Source organism: Tachypleus tridentatus, chromosome 13, assembly GCF_004210375.1.
Source record: "Tachypleus tridentatus isolate NWPU-2018 chromosome 13, ASM421037v1, whole genome shotgun sequence".
Classification (NCBI taxonomy): domain Eukaryota; kingdom Metazoa; phylum Arthropoda; class Merostomata; order Xiphosura; family Limulidae; genus Tachypleus; species Tachypleus tridentatus.
In genome coordinates, this window is record NC_134837.1 from 87,132,097 (window position 1) to 87,159,842 (window position 27,746).

Below are 27,746 nucleotides of genomic sequence, written 5' to 3' on the forward strand. Positions count from 1 at the left end.
CAATCCTTACAGACAATGAAGTATGTTGGAGGTTGTAACTCTGATGAAGTATTTTAATTCGATATTTTAAAAATATTCTTAGTACATAATCCAAGTATGTATGTTATGAAATACCTTATTTTAATGTTTATATTTAAGCATACCATATCTCATGAATGCATATAAATAAACAGTGAATCAAAAGAAAAGCACATAAAATTACTTTGGAAATATCAAATATAATATGTAACAGTTTGTGAATATGTATGTGTTATATAAGCAATTTTTGTTTTTCTTAATATCACTTATTTGGCAAAGTTGTGGAAATTTCCTACATTCATTGCTTGCTTAGCCCTCGGATGTTATCAGAACAATAAAGTATTATTAATGCAACCTACTTGGTCGAGATATCTGAAAAATGTCAATAACGAGGGAGCCAGTAATGAGTGTAGTGCGTCAGGTCAACTATGTACAGTACACTTACTGTCGCTGCCTGTTGTAGACTCCACAAACGACGTTATCTGCCTGATTGTGCAAGTCTATAAGGTTTCTGCTAAGTTAGATATTTGTGGAATGTGGCCTGTGATAAACTAGGGCTTCGCTAGGGAATGGCTGAATCAACAATAATAGTATGGTGGCGCCAAGTAGCGGGGGTGATAAGTAGCGGGAATCAAGTTATGTAATTATTATATATGTATATATGAACTAGTAGAATCCAAATACTCACCGATATTTGCTATTCGTGGACTTTGGTCAACCACATATAAAACACAATTTTTCGGAATGCTCTTTGCCTTTGGTTGTTAGATTGCAGTTTCATGAACTATGTATGTGTGGGTGTGTGTGTTTTTATCTTATAGAAAAGCCACATCAGGCTATCTGTTGTGTCCACCGAAGGGAATCAAACTTCTAATTTTAGCACTGTAAACTCATAGACTTACCACTGTCCCAGCGGAGAACCATGAACTATGATAACACGAACGAACCATAAACATAAATCTTTAATATTTTCGTACGAATGTTTGAGTACTTTGTTCTTTTATCTTCAGGCAGTTTTGACCTTTAGCTAACAGTCTGATAAGCTCTAACCTGCTAGTACATATGAATACAAGTGAATCATTCATCAGAGTGAAAACCTTCCATTGTCATAATTTTTGTTAAGCCAGATAACATTCGTGACGATGTGGTCTTTTACTTTTGGTATAACGCTTGGTTTCATTGCTAGTAAACGTGTGAGCTCTCTCCACGTCTGTTTGATATTTACGATGTACCAAAATTTACGCAATTGAGTCTTCTAAAACTCCAACGTTAACTAACATCTGCACAGCATGAGTTATTTGAACTAATTTCAACAAAACCTTTTTTTTCCGGATGTGTCCATACATTGTGTAATTATACATTTTTTGTAAAGAGAAATGTTCCCAAATATAGGCACATACGTTACTCGACGACTATGCATAGTCTGTTTGCTATTTGTTAGAAAATGTTTGTTTTTTCCATTATTTTCTACCAACTGACCTACACTGCCTCATTAATCCTAACCAAACGCAATGTTCACGTTTTTACAGCACTTCCTAACATTCAGTCTAACTTTTTCCCTATAAAGCTTTTACTGGTGATAAGATCTGGAAGTTTATTCATTTCACTCATTTCTTCTGTTTAACACACACCTCTCTCTCTCTCTTTCGTCTAGCCACATATAATTAATCACATCTTTTAAGCACTTTGTAAAATAGCTGGGGACAATTTTATTTTGAAACCAAAAATGAATAAATGAAAATAAAAATTTGATTTTCAGTTACAAGCGTTAATAGTATGGCAATTTTAGTAGTTAAAAAGTAACTTTATAGGAGTAGCTGGAGGGTTAACTCTGCAGCTTAGTTGGTAGGGGCCTAAACCGCGAGAAACCGAGTTTCGATACCGGTGGTGGGCAGAGCTTATATAGTCTATTGTGCAACATTGTGCTTAATTCTAAATAAACAACAGTTGATAGCCGTTCGCTTGGTGTACGAGGGGTTTTAGTTTAGATACCGATCAGAGGAAGTGAAAAACAACAATTATTGACACAATGAGACTTTCCTTCAGTGTATGCAGCCATCTGAACGTGTATCCATATTGGCATAACAGAATACTTCTAAGAACTTACGAATGAAAGCAAAGAAGAATATATTACCATATGCTACATCCAGTGACGACAAGGCCTTTAAACATCCAATAATGTAGATACCAAATTTCGCATGTTTGCACGCTCATGAAAATAGATCAAAACCAAATTGACCTTTCGTTTTTAAAATTCAACTTTTTATAATGTTCAGTAACATTTTATTTAAAATAAACAGAACTGTGCTGAATGACCCTGGAACTGAGTAAAAATTCAGTTTAAAATATAAAGTGAACACATGTATATCACATGTGTAACACAGCTGTATATCCCCCAGATTTATACCGTTAAAACCTGGATTTCGATGCCTGTGGTGAGTAGATCGCACACAACCCATTATGTAACAGTGTACTTATCTACACACAAACATGTGAATATGTAAATATTACGTGATTCAGACCTTATTCTTATTTCTTGTCTTTCCTTCGGATTGGAAGGACACCATTTGTTTATAACTGTTTTAATATTTTTGGTTAAAGTTTTATCACTGAGTCTTTGTAATTCAGCTTAGAATATAACTGTGTTCAGAGCCAAGATGACAAACTGTCAAACAAGAGCGCTGAAATAAATATATACAGAGTATGTTGTTTTAAGATGTAATTATATTTATATAGGTTTGAAGAATAAACAGCGTCGATTCTACTAAATTATTCTAATGAACTATTCAACCAAAAAGCTGTTTAGAATGTTAGAGATAAATGTAAAGTTCAATCTGCTATTCGATTTGCCACTTGTCACTGAGTTATCAATGGTCCATTGAAAAAAAAATCCTATATAAGTAAAAATCCACAACGGTGAATAGAAGACATCTCTAAACAACACACATATGTATAGTAAACATTTAACTGCTATAACAAAGAAGTCCTGTCTTATTACTTTTACGCTTGACCTTTGTCTAGACTTACTGACGAAGAGTGGAATTTCTCAAAATCGGTATAAAACAGTGACAAGTGATGAATCTAAGTGTAGATTAGGTTTATATTCGTATTTAACAGTAATATATAAATGTATAGCTTTAGGTTGTGGAGGTAGTGATAACAATTTTTTGACTCGGGTATACAAGAATTTAGTATAATTAATAAAACAAACTTTTTTTCTAAGAAAACGAAGTTTAAGTAGGATCGTCGTTATATGAATGTTTTACTTTAGTTGTGCGTCATTTGTACAATACCGACAAACGTATTGCACTACATCTTTAAAGAGATCACAAAAAGCTAAAAAAGAACGCTTTTGAACTGAAGTTGGTGACACCAGTTGGATATTTAAAAAAAAAATTAAGAAGCTTTTCGATATTATGCACTTTATATTATAACCGACAGATGTCGCTGTGTTAAAAGTTATTTCGTACTTGAAAAATTGATGAACCGTATAAAAAAAATATTAGAAATTTACCTGATGATTTTCATAACATCAATAATATATACATTCTACTGTGTTGTTTGTAAGACTAAGTACAAGGAAAGTGTCATACCTTTACCACGTGGTAATTTTCTTCTCTTATTACAAGTTCATGAGTGTAATTTGAAGCTTTACAGTTTTTAAAACCAGCTTAACTAATCAAGCTTGCATATAGTTTTATTTGTAAATACATCAGTATTCACGTTGTTACCTAAAGCTGTATCTTTTGTGTCTTATAATTTTACTCTTTAGTTGTAAAACTTTAATTTCTTGTGAACGCTGTTTTGTTTAGGATTTGAATTGGATTCAACTTACAGAGTGTATAGGCAAACAATTCTGTTCCACGTGAAGGCGGTTTTGGGGTTTCAAGTTTAATTGAAGTACACATGTTACATCAATTAGTATATTTATAACAACAATATTCGATTATCATACTGTAGTTTAAAGTGAATTGTCTTTCAGTGCTGAGTTTTAGAATTTAAATGTTCGTCACTATATTTTATTTTTTTCTAAAACTAAAGTTTGTGAGCAAACAAGAATTATTAATTTTCGCTCTCTAATAACAATTTATGTGGAATGTTCTCCATATTTTCTTCAGGAAGTAAATACTTTAAACAGTTTTTATTAAGCTGTCGTCTCTCTCAATCCATGATTATCAAGTTTATTGATAAATTCTGCATCAAGGTTATCTAAACTCAAACTGTTTTAATATCAGGGACGAAGCACGTAGAATCTTTAGTAATGTTTATTTGTTTGTTTTTTGAATTTCGCGCAAAGCTACACGAGGGCTATCTGTACTAGCCGTCCCTAATTTAGCAGTGAAAGACTAGAGGGAAGGTAGCTAGTCATCACCACCCACCGCCAACTCTTGGGCTACTCTTTTACCAACGAATAGTGGGATTGACCGTAACATTATAACGCCTCCATGGCTGAAAGGGCGAGCATGTTTGGTGTGACGGGGATTCGAACCTCATTCTTGTTAGTAAATATATTCTATATTGTCGGTCATTACTTTTGTTTCAGCAGCGCTGTACAAACGTTTAAAATACAGTGAAGAAATTCACTTTGCGTTGTGATTTTCTGACATCCGAAAAAATAGTAAATATTTCACGTTTTAACAAAGCAATTGTATATTTCTAATAGTCCGTTTTGTGACTTATGTAACGATGCATAATTCATCTGCTTGATGCAGATATACAAATTAAGGAGTTTAAGAAGCTGTTAATCACACGTGTTTTTAATTTCACAGGTGCATAAGCTTCCAAAATATACCTATATTTTAAGTATTACTAAACTTACGTTACCATAGCAACCTCATACTTTTCTAAAAACGTATTTTTCTTGTTCAAAGTTCTAGCGCACGGATACACAAGGATTGGTCTCGTCCCTAAATTTGAATTTATAAACGAGATGATAAGCAGATAGAAAAACAGCACCCACCGTTAAATATTGTGCAATGGAAGAGTAGGGTTGACTCTCACTCATGCACCTACGAGCATGCACTCTTAAATCACCTCGTATGAGCAGAGCGTTTTTTTGCCACAGCAGGATACGCACCATAAACCTCGGGTACACAGTATTGGTAGGATATATAAATATTTTAACACAATAGGACACGCACCATAAACTTCGGGTACACATTGTTAGCAGGATGATTACTTAACTACGCTCAGCCCAGATATGTGAATATTTTTAACACAACAGGACACGCACCATAAACCTTACTCACAGTGTTAACAGGATGATGAAAAAAATATTCATGATAAATACATTCTTATTTTCTAGTTTTCGTTTCTTAAACATCATGATTTCCAAAATCATGCGATATCCTGATTTACAGAAGTATTTCTTTAGACCATAGAAAACCTCCAATGTCCTTATCTCACTCTACGCAGTAAAGAATTGAAAAAATATTCTAAAAAAGAAAAAAAGAAAGTTAAATGTACGAAAATAATGGTTATTTGCCAGAGTCTTTAGTACTTATTCTTTGGTACAAGGAAGGAGTCCAATACATAGTTAAGAGTGTATCAGATAACGCTTTATATCTAAAAGAACGATAAATAAAGACGTATTTTTAGTTTAATTTTTTTTATATAAATAATCCAATTTTTGTAAGAATATTTTGGATAAATAATGAAAGTGTTAGAAAAGTTACATATACTTCACATCAGTAACATCCCTAGAACAAAAACAATCAGTACAAGGTGTAATGTTTAACTACAACATTTTAAAATTATATTTAGCTTATATTTTGTATAATTTAAATGATGGGCATATGTGTGTGAATGTACGCTATCATTTAAGCCCCCGATACACCAAACATGTTCGCCCTTTCCTCCGTGGGGGCGTTATAATGTGACGGTCAAGCCCACTATTCGTTAGTAAATGAGTAGCCCAAGAGTTGGTGGTGGTTGGTGATGAGTAGCTGCCATCTCTCTAGTTTTACACTACTAAATTAGGGACGGCTAGCTCAGATAGCCCTCGCGTAGCTTTGTGCGAAATTAAAAAAAAACAAACAAACCAAGCCAAATCATTTAATGCAGTTTCTCAATATAACTTGCCATTGATGTCTTAGAGGTAAGTTTAAGGACTCATAAGCCAAAACTCAGATTTTTGGCACTTACGACGAACGTAGTGCAAATAGCCCCTTGTGCAGATACGATAAAATCTCAGGACACTGTCGTTTGCAAAGTGAGTTCTAGCTTGTTGGAAAGCAGAAGAAAGGTGAAATAATAGATGAAGTGTCAATTTGTTCTAATGCCATTATATAAATACCTGATGGAACTTTGTATATTTACTTAGTTTTTCAACACATACACTACTGGATATTTCACTTATTAAACATCTAGAACATTCTAAATATATTATATATATCTTTGTTAGAAATATTTTTACAATATTCGTTATATCAACTGTACAATCTGGTGGCTTAGGCTACAACTAACGCAATGCTTTGATAGGGACCTTATATATATATATATATATATATATATATTTCTTGTAAGGAAAATCCATTTTTTTATTGGATCATCAAATTTTGACTTAAACATTCAAGATATCAGTTCAATTTAGAAATAGCAACAGCATTTTGAAGTTTGATTTTTAAACTCAAAACTAACTTATGGGTACCTGGGCACACTGATTGTCTAACAGTGAAGTCAAAGTTAGAGCACATATACATCCACCAAGATGGATAAAAAAAGTTTACTTCTCATTAGGTTTGATTGTTTGCATATGGTTGATCTGTTAGTAAATCATAACTTTTGGCAAGTAGCCAAAACGAAATAGATTCTTTTGAGAGCCAAGGAAATATTTCACCGCAACTTCAGTAAAAATGTATTAGCATATAGCGTGCATTAAACTAGCTTAATAAGAAAATTTTCTGGTCGAAATACTTTTCGTGGCAAATGTCTACCTGAAGAAGAACACAACAATCAAACTACGACAGAAAAATGTTCTGTGTTTAGACTTGTTTTTCTGAAAAAGTAATTTATTGTTATTTGCATTTCGACTTATCAGTGGCGTAAGATTTTTTTCTTCATAAAGGAAAACAAACTGTGCTAGATACGAAAGATAAGGAAATTCCTTCCGGAATAGTATCTGTGACATTTTTGTAATAAATGTGTAACACAGTGTTATAAATCAACGCCATAAGTTCAAGAATTAGCGTGTAAAGTGATCTAAATATTTAAAACACGATTTTAGGAGATTATTAAAAATTAACATAAAATTAAAAATAAAATTAAAAACTTAAAGATCCACAAAAATTTTCAAGTATGCATAAATTATTTATCGTTTTATTTGCAGTTTTTATTTTCAAGAGCGATTTTCTTAGTTGCATCATTACAAGCATCGTGAGATGTAACAATTATTTTTTTCTCTCTCTAGAGTACGAAGGTACATACATTGTAAGGACTTAGCGAGATATTTATATCGTTTGAGACTTAGAAAAGTGGCATTTTTATTTCTTAAAAACTTTCAAAGATAAGTGAATTAATTGAAAATGTAGCATTAGTATGTGAGAATCAGAGTTATCTCACGCTATCTTGTTCGATTTCCGTTAACATGGATTTTGCGTCTGATGTAAACCTTTTAAAGTATTTTTCAAAAAAGCGTTTTAGTTTCTCCGAATATACAGTCTTTATGTATACGGTAAAATAAATTATACATAAACTACGTTATTCATATATGCAAAGCTTAAAATGTGTAAATGTCCATAGTGTAATCTAAAGATGTTTCTCAAGTTATACAATTAGTAACTTAAAAAATAGAGTTGTGCATATATCATTTATCTGTTTATTTACTTATTTTTTCCACTTTTTGGTGCATAAGATTCTCTCAATTTTATTGGCATTTCTACTATTCGCCAGACCCTTTCAGTAAAGGTTTTTGTTTATTAGAATGGGAAATGCTTACTAGTTTGAGCGGAAATTTAACGTGATTCATTAATGAGCCATGACGAGGATACACATAAAGATTTAAGTAACTGTATACGAAATGTGTGATGTGTTAGACCGTGCTGAATGTGCGCAAATTATACGATATATACTGAGTTCAGCTAAATGTATATATAGCTTTCATCACTGCTTCACCGATTGAGATTTTTCATTCTTGGCAACCTCTTACATCGAAATTATATTTAAAATATCTGTTGTTGTTGTTTTACAGTATCTAAGTACTTCTGTTGTTGTTTTACAGTATCTAAGTACTTCAGAATGTTCACGCACAGATATATAAAATAATAAGTGTTAGTATTTCTTGCTAATTTTGCACTGAAAGACTCGAAGAAAAGTAGCTATTCTATAGCTCCACTACCAACTTCTGAATTATTGAATATAAAGATTTAACTGTTGCTATTATAACGCACCCATAACTACACAACACGAATCCTTGGATTCACAGTCCTAGTATGCTAATCATTAAGTGACGCATAAGTCCTTTTTTTTTTTAATAAACGTGAATCTTTTTTTTCTTCCAGCTACTAACATCAGTGTAAAACTCCCGAGTAAAGACTTTAAGCCTCTAAATATCGTGGTATGCGAGCGAATTATTAGGTACGAAATGGAACATTATTACAATAAAGAGCAAAATCAAGGCTTAACAAGTAACATAAAAGCGCACAACCGTAGAATACTGAAATGAGTAAATCGTTGATAACATTACTAAATACATTGTTTAACACTTTTTAAATAAAAAAGTGATAATTAATTTTAAAAAAATAGTTTTCAGGGTAGTAATATATTCGAAATCTCGTATTCAGTGATTGAGCTTTCACTTAAATACAGAATTTTCCTTAGTTTATAAAATGTGGGTAAATTACCCTATTTTACAGTGCATAAGACGTACCCTTATTTTCAAGAGTATCTTCAGGAAAAAAATATTTTTCACAGATAGCATTTATTTATTTGTTCATCATCATCATAATCTTTTATTATTCTTTCGGATACTTCAAAAGTAGAGTCCATAATAAAATAAAATATGGTTGTTTCATACATTTACATCAGAACATTGTTCATTAATAATGAAAACTTTGAAAATCTTCTGATGCATTACTGAAAACAAGTTTTGAAAGTTCGCTCTCACTTGTCCTCAAACAATATCATTTGAAAAAAAACTGCTTAGTCGCCATAGGGAGGCGTAAACTCTTCACATTCGGTGTATAGAATGCAAGGGGGTTTTGAGACCCCTTCTTTTGGAAACAAAGTTCATCTTATACACCGAAAACTACGGTGTTTAGAAATCATATACTTATACATCTGATGATCCTTGTTTGTAGTTGTATATATTATTCGAGTTTGTACAAAAAAAAGTAAATTTGCAATTGCAGGTTAGTTTAATTAACTTTTACATACATCATGTTGTTAGCCTAACTTATAACATATTCATGAATTACCAGAGGTAATAACGAGTAAAGCCTATATCATGTTGAGATTTATGTATATTCAATAAGTTTATTTATTTCGTGTTTCTCTGTAACATAACAGTATGAGTTATCCGTACATATACTGGAAAATTATAAATTGTTGTGGCCGAAAGTGGCCTAGTGGTTAACTAACCCGAACTGTGCACCAAAGGATTTATGGCTCATAATTTATTGCGGCAAAAACGTGCTCCGTATTATTTAGGCTGTGAATACATAATAAAAGTGACTGTCAAATCTCACTAGTGAATCACTTAAGAGTAGCTTAAGAGTCGGCGGCGGGCGTCAGTAGCTATTGACTATCTGCCTTCTCTCTGCGTGAAATTGTAAAACAAGCAAACGAAATAAAATAATGCATTTCATTCAGTATATTATAAGTTATAATCATTGATTAATATCTCGTTATGCTATTCATTCAGATAAGTGACCATTGTAAAGGAAACTATCGTTAATAATGACAATAACAAAGTGCTGGTTCAGTGCATTCTAGTCATAACAGCTAAACTTTCTTGTGGATAGGTTATGATAGTATCTCTTTGCGCACGAGCAAGCCCTGTGACAGAGGTCTGGATTTTGAAGGCAAGTTCGAATCCGTCCTATGTCACAAAATATTTCACTCACTTTAATCTGTATGTGAATTATAAGAGTGACAGTCAGTTCCTTAGCCTGGACTGTGTATAATAAGACGTTACTGTCTACCTGCCTTTTGCACCATAAATACAAATATCCATTTCTTCTCAGTTGTTTTTCGTTTGGTGGCTTCATTATTATAGAAGTTGCTGTTCCATTTGATCTATATAATTAGGGTTAATTTTAATAAACGTTGTCTGTAATTATTGGACCTGGAACACAAACTTTGGGAGATATGTTTTACTTATTACTACCAGTATCTCGTCTCTGGCAACCTACTTTTGTTCTGCTTTTTTCTTTAACTCTAAATACAGGTGTTTTTGATACCCCTTCGCTTTTCCAATATATAACTCTGTTCATTATCTACAACTATTGTTTTCTCTCAATTCCAAAAAGCATAAACATGGAAAATTGGCTTCTCTTCGACTATTCAGATAATGTTTGAAGACCTTCGTCCTTAAAAGCTGAAAATATTTAAGTTTTATTTTATGTAGTGTCTAGAAAACTTAACTGAATTGAGTTTTGGATTCTGTTATGAAATGTTACGTGTGTTAATTCCCGATATTTGTAATCGTGGTCGGACTGACGTCACAATAAAAGTTATCACTGATTTCATTACGATGATGATACTTACAACAAGTTGCACAATTTTGTTATTCCAAATAACACATTGTAGCGTTAATAGATGCACACGAAGTATGCACCAAAACTGTTTAATCGGTTTTTGGTATTGATTGTTATCCTTTTGCTTCTTGTTTTTAATTCTTACTGACAGTAATAGCATTAAGTTAACAACATAATATCTGTTCCCTCGACTTTTGATAAAGTGACTTTGTGGCAATGGTTACTATTATATCAAGAAACCTAAAAAAAATGTTGACGTAAGTATAAGTAACTGTCACTTTTCTCACATGATTGACTTACACCGCCTCTTAATGTGCAGGATATATTCTAAATCCATAAGTTAGTTAGTTCAAAGATAGTTTTCAGTGAATTTTTGCCCGACTTCAAATATTAATGATTCAAATTAAAAACAAATGTTTAGAGCAGTGATGTACTACTACGCGGAAGCTACAATCTGTAAAAATTCTAGTTGACATTAAATATGTATATGGGAGATAAATGTTTTTAACACGTTAAGCAGCGAAGGATTTATCGAAAGTAACTTCTTATACGTTTTGGCGAAAGGATATTCTCAGTATTTCTAAATATACAAAGTAAATAATTGTTTTTCCCAGAAGTATTTTAAAGTAATGACAGTTAGTGTGTAAGTTCGACTCAATTAAACAAAATGAATAATAGTGAAATTAAAAGTTCCTTTGAATATAGCCAAAACTTTGTTTTCTCTTTCTTTTTATAGAGATCCGTGGAAATCACATTATCACCGGCAAGCAGAAGATCCACTGGTGTCTATCAAACCGTTAAGTTTCTCGTTCACATCTCCTGAAAAACTACAGCATCACCATTCCAGTTCCGAATCCTTGAGTAGCCTGCGTTCGGCACCAGGAGGCCAACTGTCAACGATCAGTCAAACTACCATAAACTTCCTTCTTGATCTAGGGAAGGCGGAAAATCAACTCAGTAATACTGTACCTCACAGTACGGAAGATAATAGAATGGTCACACGCAGATTCAAAAAATCTGTTTACAAAGAACTAGCGTCAAAAAGTGGTTTTGATTTTACACCTGTCGTTCAGGGAAGAACTGAATCGGAAAATCAGGAGTATACGAGTAAACCTACAGATGTCTCTAATGTTCCACAAAGTTGTCAAAAAGGGGACTTTCAAAATACACTAGATGATAAGAATAATATGGATTTTTGTAAACGGACGAGGATATATTCTAATAAAACACGAGATATTTCCCAGAACATATCCAATGTCTTTCAAAGTCGACAAGTAGATAATGGAGGTGCATCACAAAGTGTTGAAAACATTACTAGAAAAGTGGGTGATCTTTCGGAACGTTCTAATTGTAATACATTAGCAGGAAAGGAAAACCTGGAACAGAAGAAATGTGCTGTCACTGATGTTTTACATGAAAAGTGTCCATCCTGGCCAGCAACAGCAGTGCATTCAGGAGGCACTCCACCAATGTCAGCGGTTAACTACAGATCTCACTCTTGGTCTAACCAAACAGATTATCCTAAACTTCGTGTTGTATATTCCCGTCCCAAAAAATCTTACAAGATGTGTACCAGCCAACTTCCGCCGGTCTTAGAAAAAGGTATTGAAAGTTCAAAAAGGAAAAACACAGCAGATGTAGAAAACCAACCTACTGCACTACTTTTATCGTCGAATGCTAACCACGAAGTTGGGTCTAAGCAAGTATTGAATCGAAGTTGTTCTGAGGAACTACAAGTTCCTCAGGGTGACATTCGTTCTGATAATGTTACAGAAGTACATGGAAGAAACATCATCCAAATGCCTGCTGAACGTGATGTTTCTTACCAAACACAAGAACCCAAAATGGAACCCTACTGGGGGAAGTACCATGATTTTTTGAAACACTATAGCGAATACCCACCATCACAGTCTTCAGCTTATGGAAGTCTTTCATCGTGGGACGGATCAGCTTCAGAATATGGGACGAACTTATTGAAACAGGATTGTGTTGAAAACAGAAATCCATTAAGTGTTGACTGTCACGGATCTTTCAGGATTGCACAAAGCGCCATTGAGATGCCAAATAAAATCGTGATAGAAGAGATTCGAAATGCTGATAATCAAGAGGCTTTACAATGGCATGGTTCTTATAGTGATTTGAGTTCGTTGAGCATGCAGTTTTCCAACCGGTCTTCTTTGCTTGATAGTGGATTATCAACATTACCGGATAGTGGATTATCAACATTACCGGATAGTGGGCGCTTGTCTCCACAATCTTCTTGTGGAAGTCGTTTCACAACTACGTCACTTGAATGTGGATTAAGAGCTCATTTAGTAGCAAAAAATGGGTTGAATCAAGAAAATGTGGTCCACAGTTCCAGGGTTCAGCAACCAGTTCGCCATGACTCTCAAAGTGTTGTGTATTACACGCCAGATGCAAAACAAATTTACAACAGAATTTCCAAAAACGTACACATTTCTCGCAAGGCAAATACTAATGACAGAGAAACCGGTTTTGCTGAGAAACAGCAGTCTTCAGAGAAAGTCTCCGACAAATTTACAAAATGCGAAACAGAAGAAGGAATAAAAAAGGAAAACTTGCTTTCTGAAGACATTACAACACATGACCACTTTTATGGTTTCTGCCAACGACTTGAAGTTCCAAAAGAACAGATGAAGACTTGTACCAATAGTGAAAATAAAATGTTAGAAAATGATGTTAAAACTTCTGCTTCGCCTCAGCTTGAACATAAAAAACTTGCTACAGAGAAAAAAATATATCAAAAATATAACCCTCCACAAAAGATTATTCTAAAATCACAGAATGAATGTGATTTGGCAATAAAGAGTCAGACATCGACTTCAAATAATCTTCATAACCACATTATGTATTTAAGTCCGGACAAAAAGCCTCAGATAACAGATACTGAACTTAAAGCAATCCAAAGACAAGCCGTTCTGTCATTTTATCAACGGCAAAAAGCCTTATATTCAACGAGCACCAAAGTCGCGGAACGAGATTTACCTACTTCTAGTCTTCCTAGTGAACAGTTTCGTGGTGCTAGTGATACGTTAAGTCAGGAAAAGCAACTGATCAATGCCAGTGCTTCTCAAAACCCACTACAAGCTTCTCATAAACTGGTGACTGGCACAATGGATCGCCACAATAATGTTTTTCGAAATGGAATTTCGGAAGTTATCCAGAGTCATATTCTATCAAATGAGAATAAATGCTTTTCTTCTAGAAAAGAGAACGTTGGAGAACGTAAACACAACCGAGAAAGAGGTTTGAACCATCAAAACAGCATCCCTGTAACAAAGTCACAAAATATTTCTTCCGGAACATTTTTATTGAACTCCAATTTACGACCTCAAAAAAACATTAGTCCAGACAACTGTATGAAAACAAAGGTTGGGCCATTCACTACCGAACCAGTAATCTCATCTGCATTAGGAACAGAGACAACCATAACTAAAACATTAGAAGATAAAGAAAAAACTGAAAGAATAAGTGAACTTACTGGGAGCAGCATTAGATCAGCCATTCCGCTGGTAAGTTTCAAACTTTCAATCTGTGGAGTTTAATCACCTAACATTTAGACTAATTTCGAGACTTAACTAATAACACTATGTAACATAAATTTTGTTCTTGGATAATATCTGTTATTTCTTAATTGCTTATGTTGTAAAGGTGCAGAAAACAGCAATTATTCCCTTCAAACTTTGCTTTTGTGACCTGGATAATGAAATTTAGAAATTAACCTATTTTCTATGTCAAAACGGGCAAAGTTGCACATTTTTCAATTACATAAGGTCTGAATAAAACAATATATGGATCAAGATTTACACATATTTATACTAAAGTTATACAAAAATGTTTAGAAGTGAGTAATGTTTTGAGATTTGCGACTGTAATGTAAATCGCTTTCACGTATCAGCCTCCAAATATAGTCTTCCATCATATTTTTGTTATACGCTCCCAGATCACAAAAGCAAAGTTTGAAGAGAAAAATAGGTCTTTTCCATTTAAAATTTATGCATAAGCAATTGGGAAATAACATTTTCTGTCCAGGAACAAGAAAAAGTAAAAACTTTTTTTACGTGGTGTAATTTAACACTCCAGCCAAAATAGTTTTATGTTTATATCTTTCAGTAACGGCTGTAAAAATAGTATGAACATGAACAACGTGCTCCACATGTTAAAAACTCGTCTCCTATAAAGTGTTTCAGAGAATATTTTCATAATTCTTTAATGGTTAGAAAAGAGGATTATAAACTTTCCTTTATTGGTTTTTAAAAGTAGGAAAGTTGCACGAGCACTGATGCAAACACTGTTTTTTAAATCGTTTGTGAATTTCACATTTATCTTTATAACTAATAATGTTCAAGTTTGTTTTCAATATTTTGTACAGTTATATTATACAGGGTGTTCGGAAAGTCACTGTGCAGTTTTGTAATCATATTTTATTCAGTCTATTTCAATCCAGCAACTGATATCGGTGTTTAGAAACAAAATAAGAAGGATCCAAGCCTGTATTGATGCCAACAGGGGTCACTTTCAACATTGTTTATAATTGTCATTCATATTTAGCTCCTATATTCTATATTAAAACATGTCTGTTAATAAATATATAAGTGCACAGTGACTTTCCGAACACCCTGTATAAACTCGTATGTTCAATGCTCGCAGTCGTAAACACAATCTCACACTCATTTTCACAAGGTTAGTTGTTCACAATAAATTACTTGAATCATCTTCTTGTTATCTTATATACCCTTTATTCAGCAACTACTGAGAATGTTTAATGTTTGGTTATCTTAACTTACATAACTGAAAAAGTTTACTAACTACGTGAAAAATAAAGATCTGAGAAGCCAAGATTGTTTAACCACGTTACTTGAAGCTACATAGGTCTTCGAGTCAATAAATGTGGTATAAATACACGGTCTTCTATGAAAGATTTATTATTTTTAGTAAGTCTCTAATGGACATTAAACTATTAAACGATGCTGCATCTAAATCAATAGTTATTGTTTAGATGACTGATGTACCAGAACACTTGTATTCACACGTGAAAATTATTATTCACATTTAGTAAATGCTACAGACATAATTTGTTTTTTATGAATTTCTAAATCCGATATACCTATTTAAGTCATTGTGATAATCTGAACTTGACATTGTTATTTAAGTCCCTGTAATAATCTAAACATGATATTGTTATTTAAGCTCTTGTGATAATCTAAACTTGACACTGTCATTACAGTCCTTGCGATAATTTAAACCTGACATAGTTATTTAAACCACTGTGATAATCCAAACCTGACATTGTTATTTTGTAACTTTAATCCCGAGTGTCTCCTTCAAAATAAGGCCCGGCATGACCAGGTGGGTTAAGGCATTGGACTCGTAATCGGAGGGTCGCCAGTTCGAATCCCGGTCGCACCAAATATGCTCGCCCTTTCAGCCGTGGGGCCGTTATAATGTGACGGTCAGACCAGTCCCACTATTCGTTAATACAAAAGGAGCCCAAGAGTTGGCGGTGGGTGGTGATGACTAGCTGCCTTTTCTCTAGTCTTACATTACTAAATTAGGGACGGCTAGTTCAGATAGCTCTCGGGTAGCTTTGCGCGAATTTGCGCAAAAACAAAACAAACCTTCAAAATAATAAAATACCTCTATAGGAAAGGAAGCACTGATGTAATTCTTCGATAGTGTGGTTTTAGACATCAGTTTTAATAATGTTTGCTAACACCTACTAGTTCGTTTCGTGTATTGTTAATTACTGTAGATACAAATACATTATTATGTACGGTATAAGTAATAACCTCTACCAATTATGTTATAGTTAGTTTCTTCAAGTCGGTTTACTTACAGTCTTTAGGGTAAAAGTTGGACAATATTTTCAGTTACATATATGAAAATTATTTTGCAGTGTTAGCTGAGTCTGTGAAACGAAGGATTATCTTAAGTCTTATAAGCTAATCTTTGATATATTAATAGGATTGTCTGTGTGTGCGTGTTTTTTCATATAGCAAAGCCACATCGGGCTATCTGCTGTGTTCACCGAGAGGAATCGAACCCCTGATTTTAGCGTTGTAAATCCGTAGATTTGCCCAGCAGGTGATTAATAGAATTGCGTCTGAACATATTGTTACAAGGTACCCTGTTGATGCAATGTAATTATTATCGGATTTGTTTTCTTATGCGTTGATTTACAACATAGTTTGTCTTGTCAGTTTGCAAAACAAGATTATCTTCAATGGCGTACAAAAGTTTCGAAACACCACGTATAGTGAAATTTAGTTAACCTAGGACAAGTAGTTGAACGTATGATTATTTTCAATAGTCAGGTTTCTTTATGATCACGATATACATTAAATAATTTTAAATTCAGCTCTGTATAGCTGTTTTTCTTTGTTTTTTTTATTGGAATATCTTAATAATCCCCGTATGTTAAAAAAAAGATAAAAACTAGTCTGTACGTATGACTAAGTGCTCTAGCGAGAAACTTTGGAATTGCCATGCTGTGTTTATGGATAATTTGTACAAATATCGATTGTAAATTCGTCTACATTGAACCAAAGTCTAATTTCATTTGACGCCCCACTTACTTTATACTTATGGAAAATTAATGTAAAGAAATGGGTATAAAAATTAGTCGAGACAAAATTTCATAACACTTTTGATAAAGTGTAGTAGAACACCCAGTATATTTTCTTTGTTCAGTAGTAATATCGTGTAGATGATTTTGAGTTTCCATAAGTTATTACTGAGAGATGTGACTGTTTAGCAACTCCTGTGCTAAGTTGAGTACATGTACCCTTATCTAGATATTATTACAGCTTTCGTGAAAATGTTTAAAAAACGCTATGTAGCAAAATTTTTACTTTTTCTTGTTCCTGGGCAGAAAGTATTATTTCTCAATTGCTTATGTCTAAAGTAAATGGAAAAGACCTATTTTTCTCTTCAAACTTTGCTTTTTTGACCTGGGTAATGAAATTTTCAAATTTAACCATTTTCCAGAACATTCCATGTAGATTAAGTGCTGAGTAGCTGATAGAGATTTTTTTTCGAACTTACAAGAATTTTCAAGAACTTTCTAGAATGTTGTAGAACTTACAAGAATTTTCTAGAATGTTGTAGAATTTCACTCGTCAAGATGGGCTCTGCTTCTGCCACAATGTATCCGGTCTGTGCGAGCCAATTAGAATTGCCTGTAATCCGAACGAGTGGTGCCTTTTCATTGATAGCTCATCCAAGAGCCTCAAAGCTGTGCTGCTCTATAACAGGAATAAGTATCCGTCTCTTCCCCTGGCTCGTTCGGTGCACCTCAAAGAGGAATACAACATCGTCAAGACCTTGCTTGAAGCCTTGAAGTATAATGAGTATGACTGGGAGGTTATTGAAAACTTAAATGGTGAAATTCCTGATGGGTCTCCAAGGAAGCTTTATCAAGTTTCCCTATTATCTTTGCCTTTGGGACAGCAGGGACACCGCAGCGCACTACAACAGGAAGCACTGGCAACAACGGACCGAGTTCTCCGTGGAGAGGCACAATGTCAAGTGTGAGCTGAGCCACTGGTAGATCTCCAGAAGGTGTTTTTCCCACCATTGCACATAAAATTGGGTCTTATGAAACAATTTGTCACAGCTCTTGATAAGAAGTCTGCAGCCTTCAAGTACCTTCGAGACTTCTGTCCGAAGCAAAGGTCAAAGCTGGTGTCTTCGTTGGAGCACAGAATTCCCCAAGAAGCTCAGTAGAAAGAGAAAAAAAAAGCTTGTGACAGTTTTTGACACAAGTTTGTGACTTGTCTCAGTGGTTTGGGGCTTCTTGGGCAATCACAAGGCCGAAATTGTGGAACTGGTTGAGGCTCTGGTGAAGAACTACGGCAAAATGGGCTAAAGGATGCCTCTAAAAGTCTATATCCTTGACACTCATCCTGACAAATTCAAAGAGAACATGGGAGCATACTCAAAGGAGCAAGGCAAGCGCTTCCATCAAGATATACTGGACTTTGAAGGCCGCTACCAAGAAGTGTATAACGAAAACATGATGGGAAACTATATTTTGGGGCTGATACGTGAAATTGATTTAAGTTACAGTCGCAAATCTCGAAAAACTACTCACTTCTAAACATTTTTATAATTTTTGTATAACTTTAGTATAAATACATGCAAATCTCGATCCATATGTTGTTTTATTTAGACCTTATGTAAATGAAAATGTGCAAATTTTGAAGGGACGTTTTCTGTACTTTTACAACACAAGCAATTAAGAAATAACACACACTAACCAGGAACGAAATTTGTGTTACGTAGAGTAATCATTAAAATTAATCTTGTTTGTTTGTTTTTTGAATTTTGCGAAAAGCTACTCGAGAGCTATCTGCGCTAGTCGTCCCTGATTTAACAGTGTAAAACCAGACGGAAAGCAGCTAGTCATCACCACCCACCGCCAACTCTGGGGCTACTCTTTTACCAACGAATAGTGGGATTAAACGTCATATTATAACGCCCCTACGGCTGAAAGGGCGAACATGTTTGGTGCGATGGGGATTCAAACCCGCGACCCTCGGATGACGAATCGAACGCCTTAACCCACCTGGCCATGCCGGGCTAAAATCGATCTTACTCGGGTTATTACATAATTTGATTTTAAAGTATTTTAACTGTCAAATATTGTTTGAAAATGTTCCAAAGTAAATGTTAAGTTGACATCTGTTTAGCATATTTTTATACATTGTTCATGTAGTACTGTTAAATAAATAGTTTACAAATACATTATTATTTACATTTTCATCGGAAATATGAATAATAATGAAAACCATGATTACCACACTATATTATTATTCTCAGTATATGCTTGTGACATCACAAGGTTTGAGGCTGAAATTTGCTGTTTGCAATCTGGTCTTTTATACTGTGTTTTAGATAACAGAGAATTCAGACTCTTAATTACGATGAAAATGGGGCTTTCTAGCCTGCCAACTGTCACATTTCGTGCTACGGTCATTAGCCATGATTCAACGAACGTAATTAAGACCTGTAATTAAATAAAGACGGTAAAAACAAGCAGTTAGGTCGGATGCATACCAAGCTTACACTAATGATTTTCCAAGACATAACCGTTATAGACGAACTGTTAGAGATAAAGGAACAAATGTTCAGAAAATGAGAGAATTTTAGTTTACCATCAGAGGGCACTCAACCGGAACAAGAGTTACAACAAACATTTTATGAAGAAGAGCTATGTTCATCTCGTTTACATGACACGAATGTTTACAATCTGACGGTGGTTGAGTATTGAATTTTACAATATATTTCCGCTTTATTTTTTCCATGTTTTTCTTCTATCCACATATCAGTGGTAATGACAAAACTGTGGTGTACGTTTAATGTCTCCATTTATTATCTGGGCACACCAAGTGCACGTTTATCACAAGAATCAACATTAATTTGTATTTTAAAGAATATTTATAGAATAATTTTCTGCATTTATTGTTTACTACAATCTTTATTAGTTCTGTGTTTAAATAAGAAAAAATATTCATAGCAATTATTAGCCAATGTACTTACTGGAGAATAAATTTTCTCTATGCTTGAATACGTCGAAAAATTAAAGGTTTTTAAGACGTAACCTTTGTAATTTTTTTTGCAGGAAAACTAATGTCCAGATCTCAGTAACTAGGTTGATAATCTTACGTCGTCTAACTCTAAGTTACGTTTAGAAAAGATTTGATTAATATATATTTTTTGTGATGCTTTATTACTGAAGATGAAACTACTTCCAATCAGTTTTCTTCTTTATAAATTCCTAAAGTTGACATAAAAAAACGCAAAGCTAAAGTCATTATTTGCAATGACATTAAATGTTTGAGGTAATTTAAAGCATTTCAATACAAATAAGAGGCTAAAAATATCTTGTGCATTTACTTGGTTAACGTTCTCATATTTTAAATTACGTAACTTTTCTAATTTAGCTCAATGGGTGTACATTTTATATTTGAATTTCTTCAAGCTACTTAGTTCCATTTAAATTTTTATGGCTGTGGCCTTGTATTGATATGTCAGTCTGTGGATCGAACATAACAGTACTGAAGGTGATATGCCACCGACCAAGTTTTGTCAGATTTGAGCACTTTGTAAAAGTAACAGTTAATCCTGTTATTGCTTTAAATTTGCCCCCCGCTAGTACAGCGGTATGTCTCCGGATTTACAACGCTAAAATCAGGGGTTCGATTCCCCTCGGTGGGCTGAGCAGATATCCCTTTGTGGCTTTGCTATAAGGAAAAAAACACCCATGCTTTAAATTTATTTGTTTGTTTGTAGTTAAGCACAAAGTCACATAATGGGCTATCTATGCTCTGCCCACCGCAAGTATCGAAACCCGGTTTTTAAAGTTGTAAGTCTACGGATGTATCGCTGTGCCACTTGGAAGCTATTATTTTGAAAGAGTCAAATAAAACACTTATGGTGGCGGGTACTGGTAGCTGGTTGTTTTTCTGTGGTCAGTAATTCAAAATTAAGGAGAACAATTTCTGACCAGCACGTTGAACTCACGTGCAAATAAAATGCCTTTGAGGTTAAAAATTCCAATCGAAAATTGCTTACTTCAAATATTAAACTTAGATCCACAAGTGAAAAATGTACTTATATTTCTCATACGAAACTTGTTAAATGTCTGCTTATGAAAACAATCCAGTTACGGTCACATGAATATTGCATGGATTAAATAACATGATTTTTAAATTTAGCTTTCTTTGGAAGGAAATCATTGTATTTTAGCTACTAGCCACGCGTGTTTTCAAATTCTAAAAATAATAATGTCTCTTTACATAACATTATGGAAAACTCTATCAAATATCACTATTTAACACACTATATCTTTTACTGAGTGGCGAAGGTCTGGTATTTCATTTAATAGTTTTAGCACATTTAATCTTGGAAATTTGGAATTACATACCAATTGTTTATTTTTGTATTTCGCGCAAAGCTACACGAGGGCTATCTGCGCTAGCCGTCCCTGATTTAGCAATGTAAGACTAGAGAGAAGGCAGCTAGTCATCACCAACTCTTGGGCTACTCTTTTACCAACGAATAGAGGGATTGACCGTTACAGTATAACGTTCCCACGGCCGAAAGGGCGAGCAGGTTTGGTGTGATGGCGACTAGTACCCAGCGTCCCTCAGATTACGAGTCGAGCGCCCTAACCACCTCACCATGCTGGACCCATTGCAATCAAATGGACAGAAACAATAAACCGAAAGTCGAGTATGCCTTTCCTATTCGACGACACAGAGAAACTGGTTCGAAATGGCCAGGTGGCTAGGGTGCTTGGATCGCAATTTGAGGGTAATGGGTTCTAATTCCCGTCCCACCTAACATACTCGCTCTTTCAACAAATGGGGTGCTATAAGGTGATGGTGAAATCTACTATTCGTTGGTAACAGAGTAGCCCAATAGTTGGCGGTGGGTGGTTATGATTAACTACCTTACTCTAGTCTTTCACTGATAAATTAGGGATGACTAGCGCAAATAACTCTTGTATATCTTTGCTCGAAATTAAAACCACGGAAATTATCGGTTGGCTAAGAAGTTAGGCTTGTTTGTTTTTATATAAAATTCTCCCATTAAAAGTTTATATTTTAAGTTAAATACTTTAGACAGAAAGAATTCTGAGAAAATAAAATGCATAAAAGAAATGGAACATGCATAATGATGTATAGATCCTTCGTATAAATCCATATATAATGTATAAGTGAGTGTGTGTGTGCACACATATGTATGGTTATCTAACTATGTGTAGGATAAAGTAATGCTATTATAAAGTTGTAACTTGCTGTTATTTTTTATCCACGGCTCATAGAACGGCTCTAAGTTTGTTTTTTCAACTACAAAATGTTAGCTCATACCTCCGTTATCTCTTAATTTATTTGAGACTTAATTACAGTTTTAGATTCAGGAGGTCAAATTATTTTGATTGCTATATCTGACCACGCTCAAGGTCTAATAGCTTAATTTACTCTAACCCTGCCTAAAAAAAATTCAAGTTTTGTGACTATTGAGGATTCCCATTTGTGTGTGTGTGTTGAATTTTGTCCCGAGTTTCATAGTTCACATAACTTTAATCATCATAGAGTTGTAAGTGCTGTTTATATGCTTCTCTTCCTAATACTGTTTAATGTCTGAAAATCTTGTCATATGTGTAATATATTTATCTTTCTCGCATTAAATGACACACCGAACGTATAATGTGAGGTATTGTAAGTAGAAAAGTAAATTTTGCTGGTTTGAATACTTATTTTACTTTTACTTTAGTTTCATTTAGCTGTTATCGCTGTTTGTTACTTAAATAGTAAATTATGGACCATAATAGTACCACATCCACATGCCATTTCTGACAAGGAATAGAAAACAAATTCTTTGGGTCTTTTCATGAAAGTAACATATAGAATGACAATGGATACAAAGAGATAGCGTCTCTTTTCCATTTTTCTTACTTGCACTATGTATTAGGAAGTAGTGAGCCATTGCTATCTTGTGAATTATTTTCAACTGTCAGTTTTATTAGATGTGTAGTCGGTAAACACATATTTTCGGTCGAGAGTTGTGAACGACTCGCTAGTAGGTGCTAAGTTTGGATTTGCTATATTAATGTGTTTTCACATAACTTTAGTTGAAAAGGCCTGTTTAGAACAATGTTAATAGTATATATTAGACATAAAGGTCGAGTACTGTATTATCTAAGGCATGTAAGTCTGACTTTTATCCGTTGTGGTGGCCCGGCATAGTCAGCTGGTTAGGGCGCTCGATTCGTAATCTGAGAGTCGCGGGTGCGAATTCCCGTCACACCAAATATGCTCACTCCTTTATCTGTGGGGGCGTTATAATATAACGATCAATCCTACTATTCGCTGGTAACAGAGTAGCCCACGAATTGGCGGTGGCTGGTTATAACTGCTTCCCCTCTATCTAGTCTTACACTGCTAAATTAGGAAAGGCTATCGCACATAGCCCTTGTGTAGCTTTGCGCGAAATTTAAAAACAATCAAACTTTACGTTGAGTTTTCGCTTTTAATTGTTGGGTTCTTCAGTAAAGTCAGAGCTTTTATATATCCTTCAATAAGGGTTTGTAAAGCCTTTACACAATAAGCCAACGTAAACTTGAAATCGTTTTAACTCCTTCAGAGTAGAACAAAGCACATTTATATAATACTAGTTGGAGTACGTGTCTGTTGGACTGGTCATATAAAAAGTTATTTGTAACAAAAGATCGGAAATCATGCTTCTATTTCTTCTTCTTAATATAGTAACATTAAAAGTGCAATAAAAGTACATAAAGACACCAATACTGTTTTCAAGGATTCAATCAATATGATATATGATGAGTCGTCCGAAGTTTCTCATGTTATCCTGCACCATTGTGTCATGTTGTACTGATTCGATAATTCTTCCCGAAATTAGACATGAAACTGGATGGAAAAGTCCGCCACCACACTCATGACCTTCTTCATGTCATCCTATGAAGCTTGGTGCTGATTGATCAAGAAATGTGGAAACGTATAAGTAAATGATGGCTGAAAGATGCGAAAAACACACAGACTTAGTTTTATATATTAGAATGATGTTCTTATTTCGTATTTAAAAAACAATTTTTGTTTTCTATGATGTGTAACTTGAAAGAATATAGCTAATATTTTCCACATATTTTCATCAGGTTTTTTTAAAAGATAGTTTTATATCTTTTCAAGACCGGACTAAGGGTTTTATTGGCCTTAAGCTTTTCAACTTAAAGAGGTCCCCTCGAGACAGAATCTCTACGTGCAATACATTTATAGCATAACCTGAGGCTTTTTTATTTGTATGGAGCTCCGCTCTTTAGCCCGGTACGCCCATGCCTTAGTCCAGGGTTCTATCTTTTAGATAAAGAGTTAAGTATGATATACTAAAACGACTTTGGAGGTTACAGTCCATATCGCCATATCCGATCACCACTATTTCATGACCGCAAACCTTAACAATAACCCTAAAGCGCAGTTTTATTTCAAAACACTCTGTTGAAGCTATGCCTAAAACACACCTTTTTCCCCGTTGGCTTTCTCTAAGTCATCTTGTATACAAACAGTTGGATGTGAGCATCTGTGTCATCAGTGCGATTACATATAAATCTCTGAGCGCTTTGTCTTCGTATGGAATAATGTGAATAAAAATTTCATTCTCAAGTATATGTTCGTTGAGTGGATATGTTGAGGATACAAATTGTGTCCCCGTGACTTCCGAGGCTTTTACAGATGAAGATTTTTTTTGATTATTTTGCATGCTGTTGCCTTGGGTATGTTGACAGATTTATCACTGACGTCTGAGTTCATTAAACTTTACCTTGTTACAATACAATACACTTCGCTTATCATGGCTGGAATATAATGTTTTTGCAAATAGTTTCGTTTGGATGGTCCTGGTACCCTATGTTGATCCATATTCCTTTGTTTTTCAACATTGCTAAGTAAAAGAATATCTTATCTTGAAAATACTAAATTTGCGACCTTAACGCATTTGTGATTTAAGTGTATAAACATTTTGCCCTGTAAATAATTGTATCATACTTTTTCCAAAAGTGATCAATTTTCGGTGGCAACACACGTAATGCCAAACCAATTTCCAAAAATATTTTTTTTATTATTTTACACCATAACATTATATTGGCTATAGTTGTCATGCGACTTGGTAGTTTTAGTTGTAAAAAATTCTTTTCAATGTAAGGTACTAAGCTCTCGGTGTATGTTATCAGTTAAGAATGCAAATCATATCTTCATATTACGAAACTAGTGATCTCTTTATCCTCAGTATTTAGCAGGTTACAAAGTCAGCTATCAAAGTTAAGAAGTTATATAGTAACCCTTATTGATATGTTTAGATTTTAACCATGATAATATTCATAGTTCAAATTTATACATCGTAACTTTCAATAATTGTGTGAACTGTATATATAGCAGCTTATTAATTGTTTACATCTTTTCTCGGATAATCTTAAGTAAAAAAAAATAATATTGTATATGAAGTCTGGCTTTTGTTTCGACCCATTTTCTGGTGAGGCCAGTTTTAGGAAATTCCAATAATCATGGACAGGGTCAAAGCAAAAGCCGGAGATCATGTTCCATTTAAAGTATGCTAAAATACTATTAACATATACATCTTTAATGGAAATTGCACTTTGCAGGTGACCAGTGGTATAGAATGAAATCTCAGTTATGTAAATTCCATCTGTCTTTTTCTTTCTTGTTACTATTAATGTTTATTGCTTCCCTTTTAGTATTTTAACATACTAGTGAAAAATCATTTTAGAGTTGAACCTGAATCGGATATCTTAATTTGTATTGTTTTATTTGTAACAGTAAATAAAATCTGAAATGCTATCGATTTTATGTGTTAACAATTTAAAGGAAACTCGGTGTTTATGGAATAGTTTTAAAAACAAACCTGTTGTTCATACACGTAAATTTGCGTAATGATTAGATGGTGAATGTTATATTAAAAAAAAGACTTGATCTGATGCATCTGTCGTGAATCAATGCAAGTTGAAAAGAAATTTAATAAAAAAAACAAGCAAACAAACCTGAATTTGCTCTACGACTCTAGAGTCGCTGACTAGTAAGTAAGCATTGTCAGTTAGAACTACATACGTATCGGTTTCTAATGTTGATGAATGCATTCTGTTTGATATGGAAGGGGAGGAGTTTGAAATGAAAGGGACTTGATTAGATACCCAGACATCCAATATTGATTCTAGGCTACATGGCCTTAAAATATATATAAGAAGAAAATGCCTCATATCAAAGCGTCTATTTTAAAATTTAAATGCTGGGTAATGCACTCTCCAGATACGAAATTGTGAAAAGAGACGACATTAGCAGTCACTGTTTCGGAGTTTATGTCTTTAAAAAAATAGGCTATTTACACTAGCCCTCCATAATTTAGCAGTGCAAGGTAAGAGAGAGGGAAACCAGTCATCACCATCCACGGCCAACTCTTGGGCTACTCTTTTAGTAACGAATTGAGGGACTGATCGTAACTTTTAACTCCCCCACGGCTGAAAGGGCGAGCATGTTTGGTGTAACGAGGATTCGATTCCGTAATCCTTAGCTTACGAGTCAAGCGCCCTAACCACCTAGTCATGCCGGGCCTACTCATCAGAAGATCTCTACTAGCTTAACCTCAAATTGAAAGTTTTAGGTAGTATTAGACTAAATTAATCTATGAGATTTGGGCGTTGTCCATTACAGTTGCTCGAAAATGAATATATTAAAAATAAAGTTCAATAACTTGTCTTCATATTATTTTCAATTTTTATTGTTATTTGGGGTAACAACAAAAATTGAATATAAAGATAAGCTGAAGGCTTGTAAGTTTTAGTTTTAATAAAGAATAGACTTTTACATGTTTCCATTAGTCTCTGTAATTAATATAATTCTACGTTGAAATTCTCTAGAAACATTGTCCAAGACATCAGATGAATGGATAAGATAGCATCACGAATCTGACGTTCCAGTTCTTCAAAGACTTTTGGTTTGTTATGGTAGATATTTATTTTAAAAAGGCACAGAGATAAAAATCTAACAGGGTTAAATTGGCAAACGAGAAGGTCATTTAGTAGGTCCTCTCGTACCATGGCAACGCTCTAGAAAAGTTTGGTATAAAAACACTTTAACAATTTGAGCAAAATCGGATGGTGCTCCATCTTGTTCAAAGATGTCTCTTTGTAACGAACCAGGAGTTTTCAGTGATGAAAAGGAGTTTCTTGGAGTTGTAGAATAAGGAACACTTGTAGCATATATGGAAACGAATTTCCAGTAATAGTTCGTTTGTCAAAAAACAAACAAAAACAAAACAAACCTTACGAGTCAACTACTTGTAATTATATAACATTTTTGTTGTTTATTTCTGATAACAATAAAGTTTTTCATCTTTATTTTTGGTATATTCATTTCGATTACCCCATACATCAATAGTTCTGAGTCCGAAACTTTAATTTAAAATCAGTCAAAAGACGAC

At 34.1% G+C, this 27,746-nt stretch overlaps 1 protein-coding gene across 9 annotated transcripts in view; it reads left to right on the plus strand.

Annotated features, from left to right (window-relative positions):
* The window catches only part of LOC143240804 (uncharacterized), a 194,159-nt gene that overhangs the window by 106,400 nt on the left and 60,013 nt on the right, over nucleotides 1-27,746 (plus strand). For 8 of the 9 annotated variants that reach the window (XM_076483898.1, XM_076483900.1, XM_076483903.1 and 5 more), the window contains one exon: nucleotides 11,449-14,245. In XM_076483898.1, the coding sequence (XP_076340013.1) occupies nucleotides 11,449-14,245 (2,797 nt within the window). Of the gene's footprint in view, nucleotides 1-10,847; nucleotides 10,970-11,448; nucleotides 14,246-27,746 lie in introns of those variants that run through there. The other variant, XM_076483904.1, reaches the window with a different exon arrangement.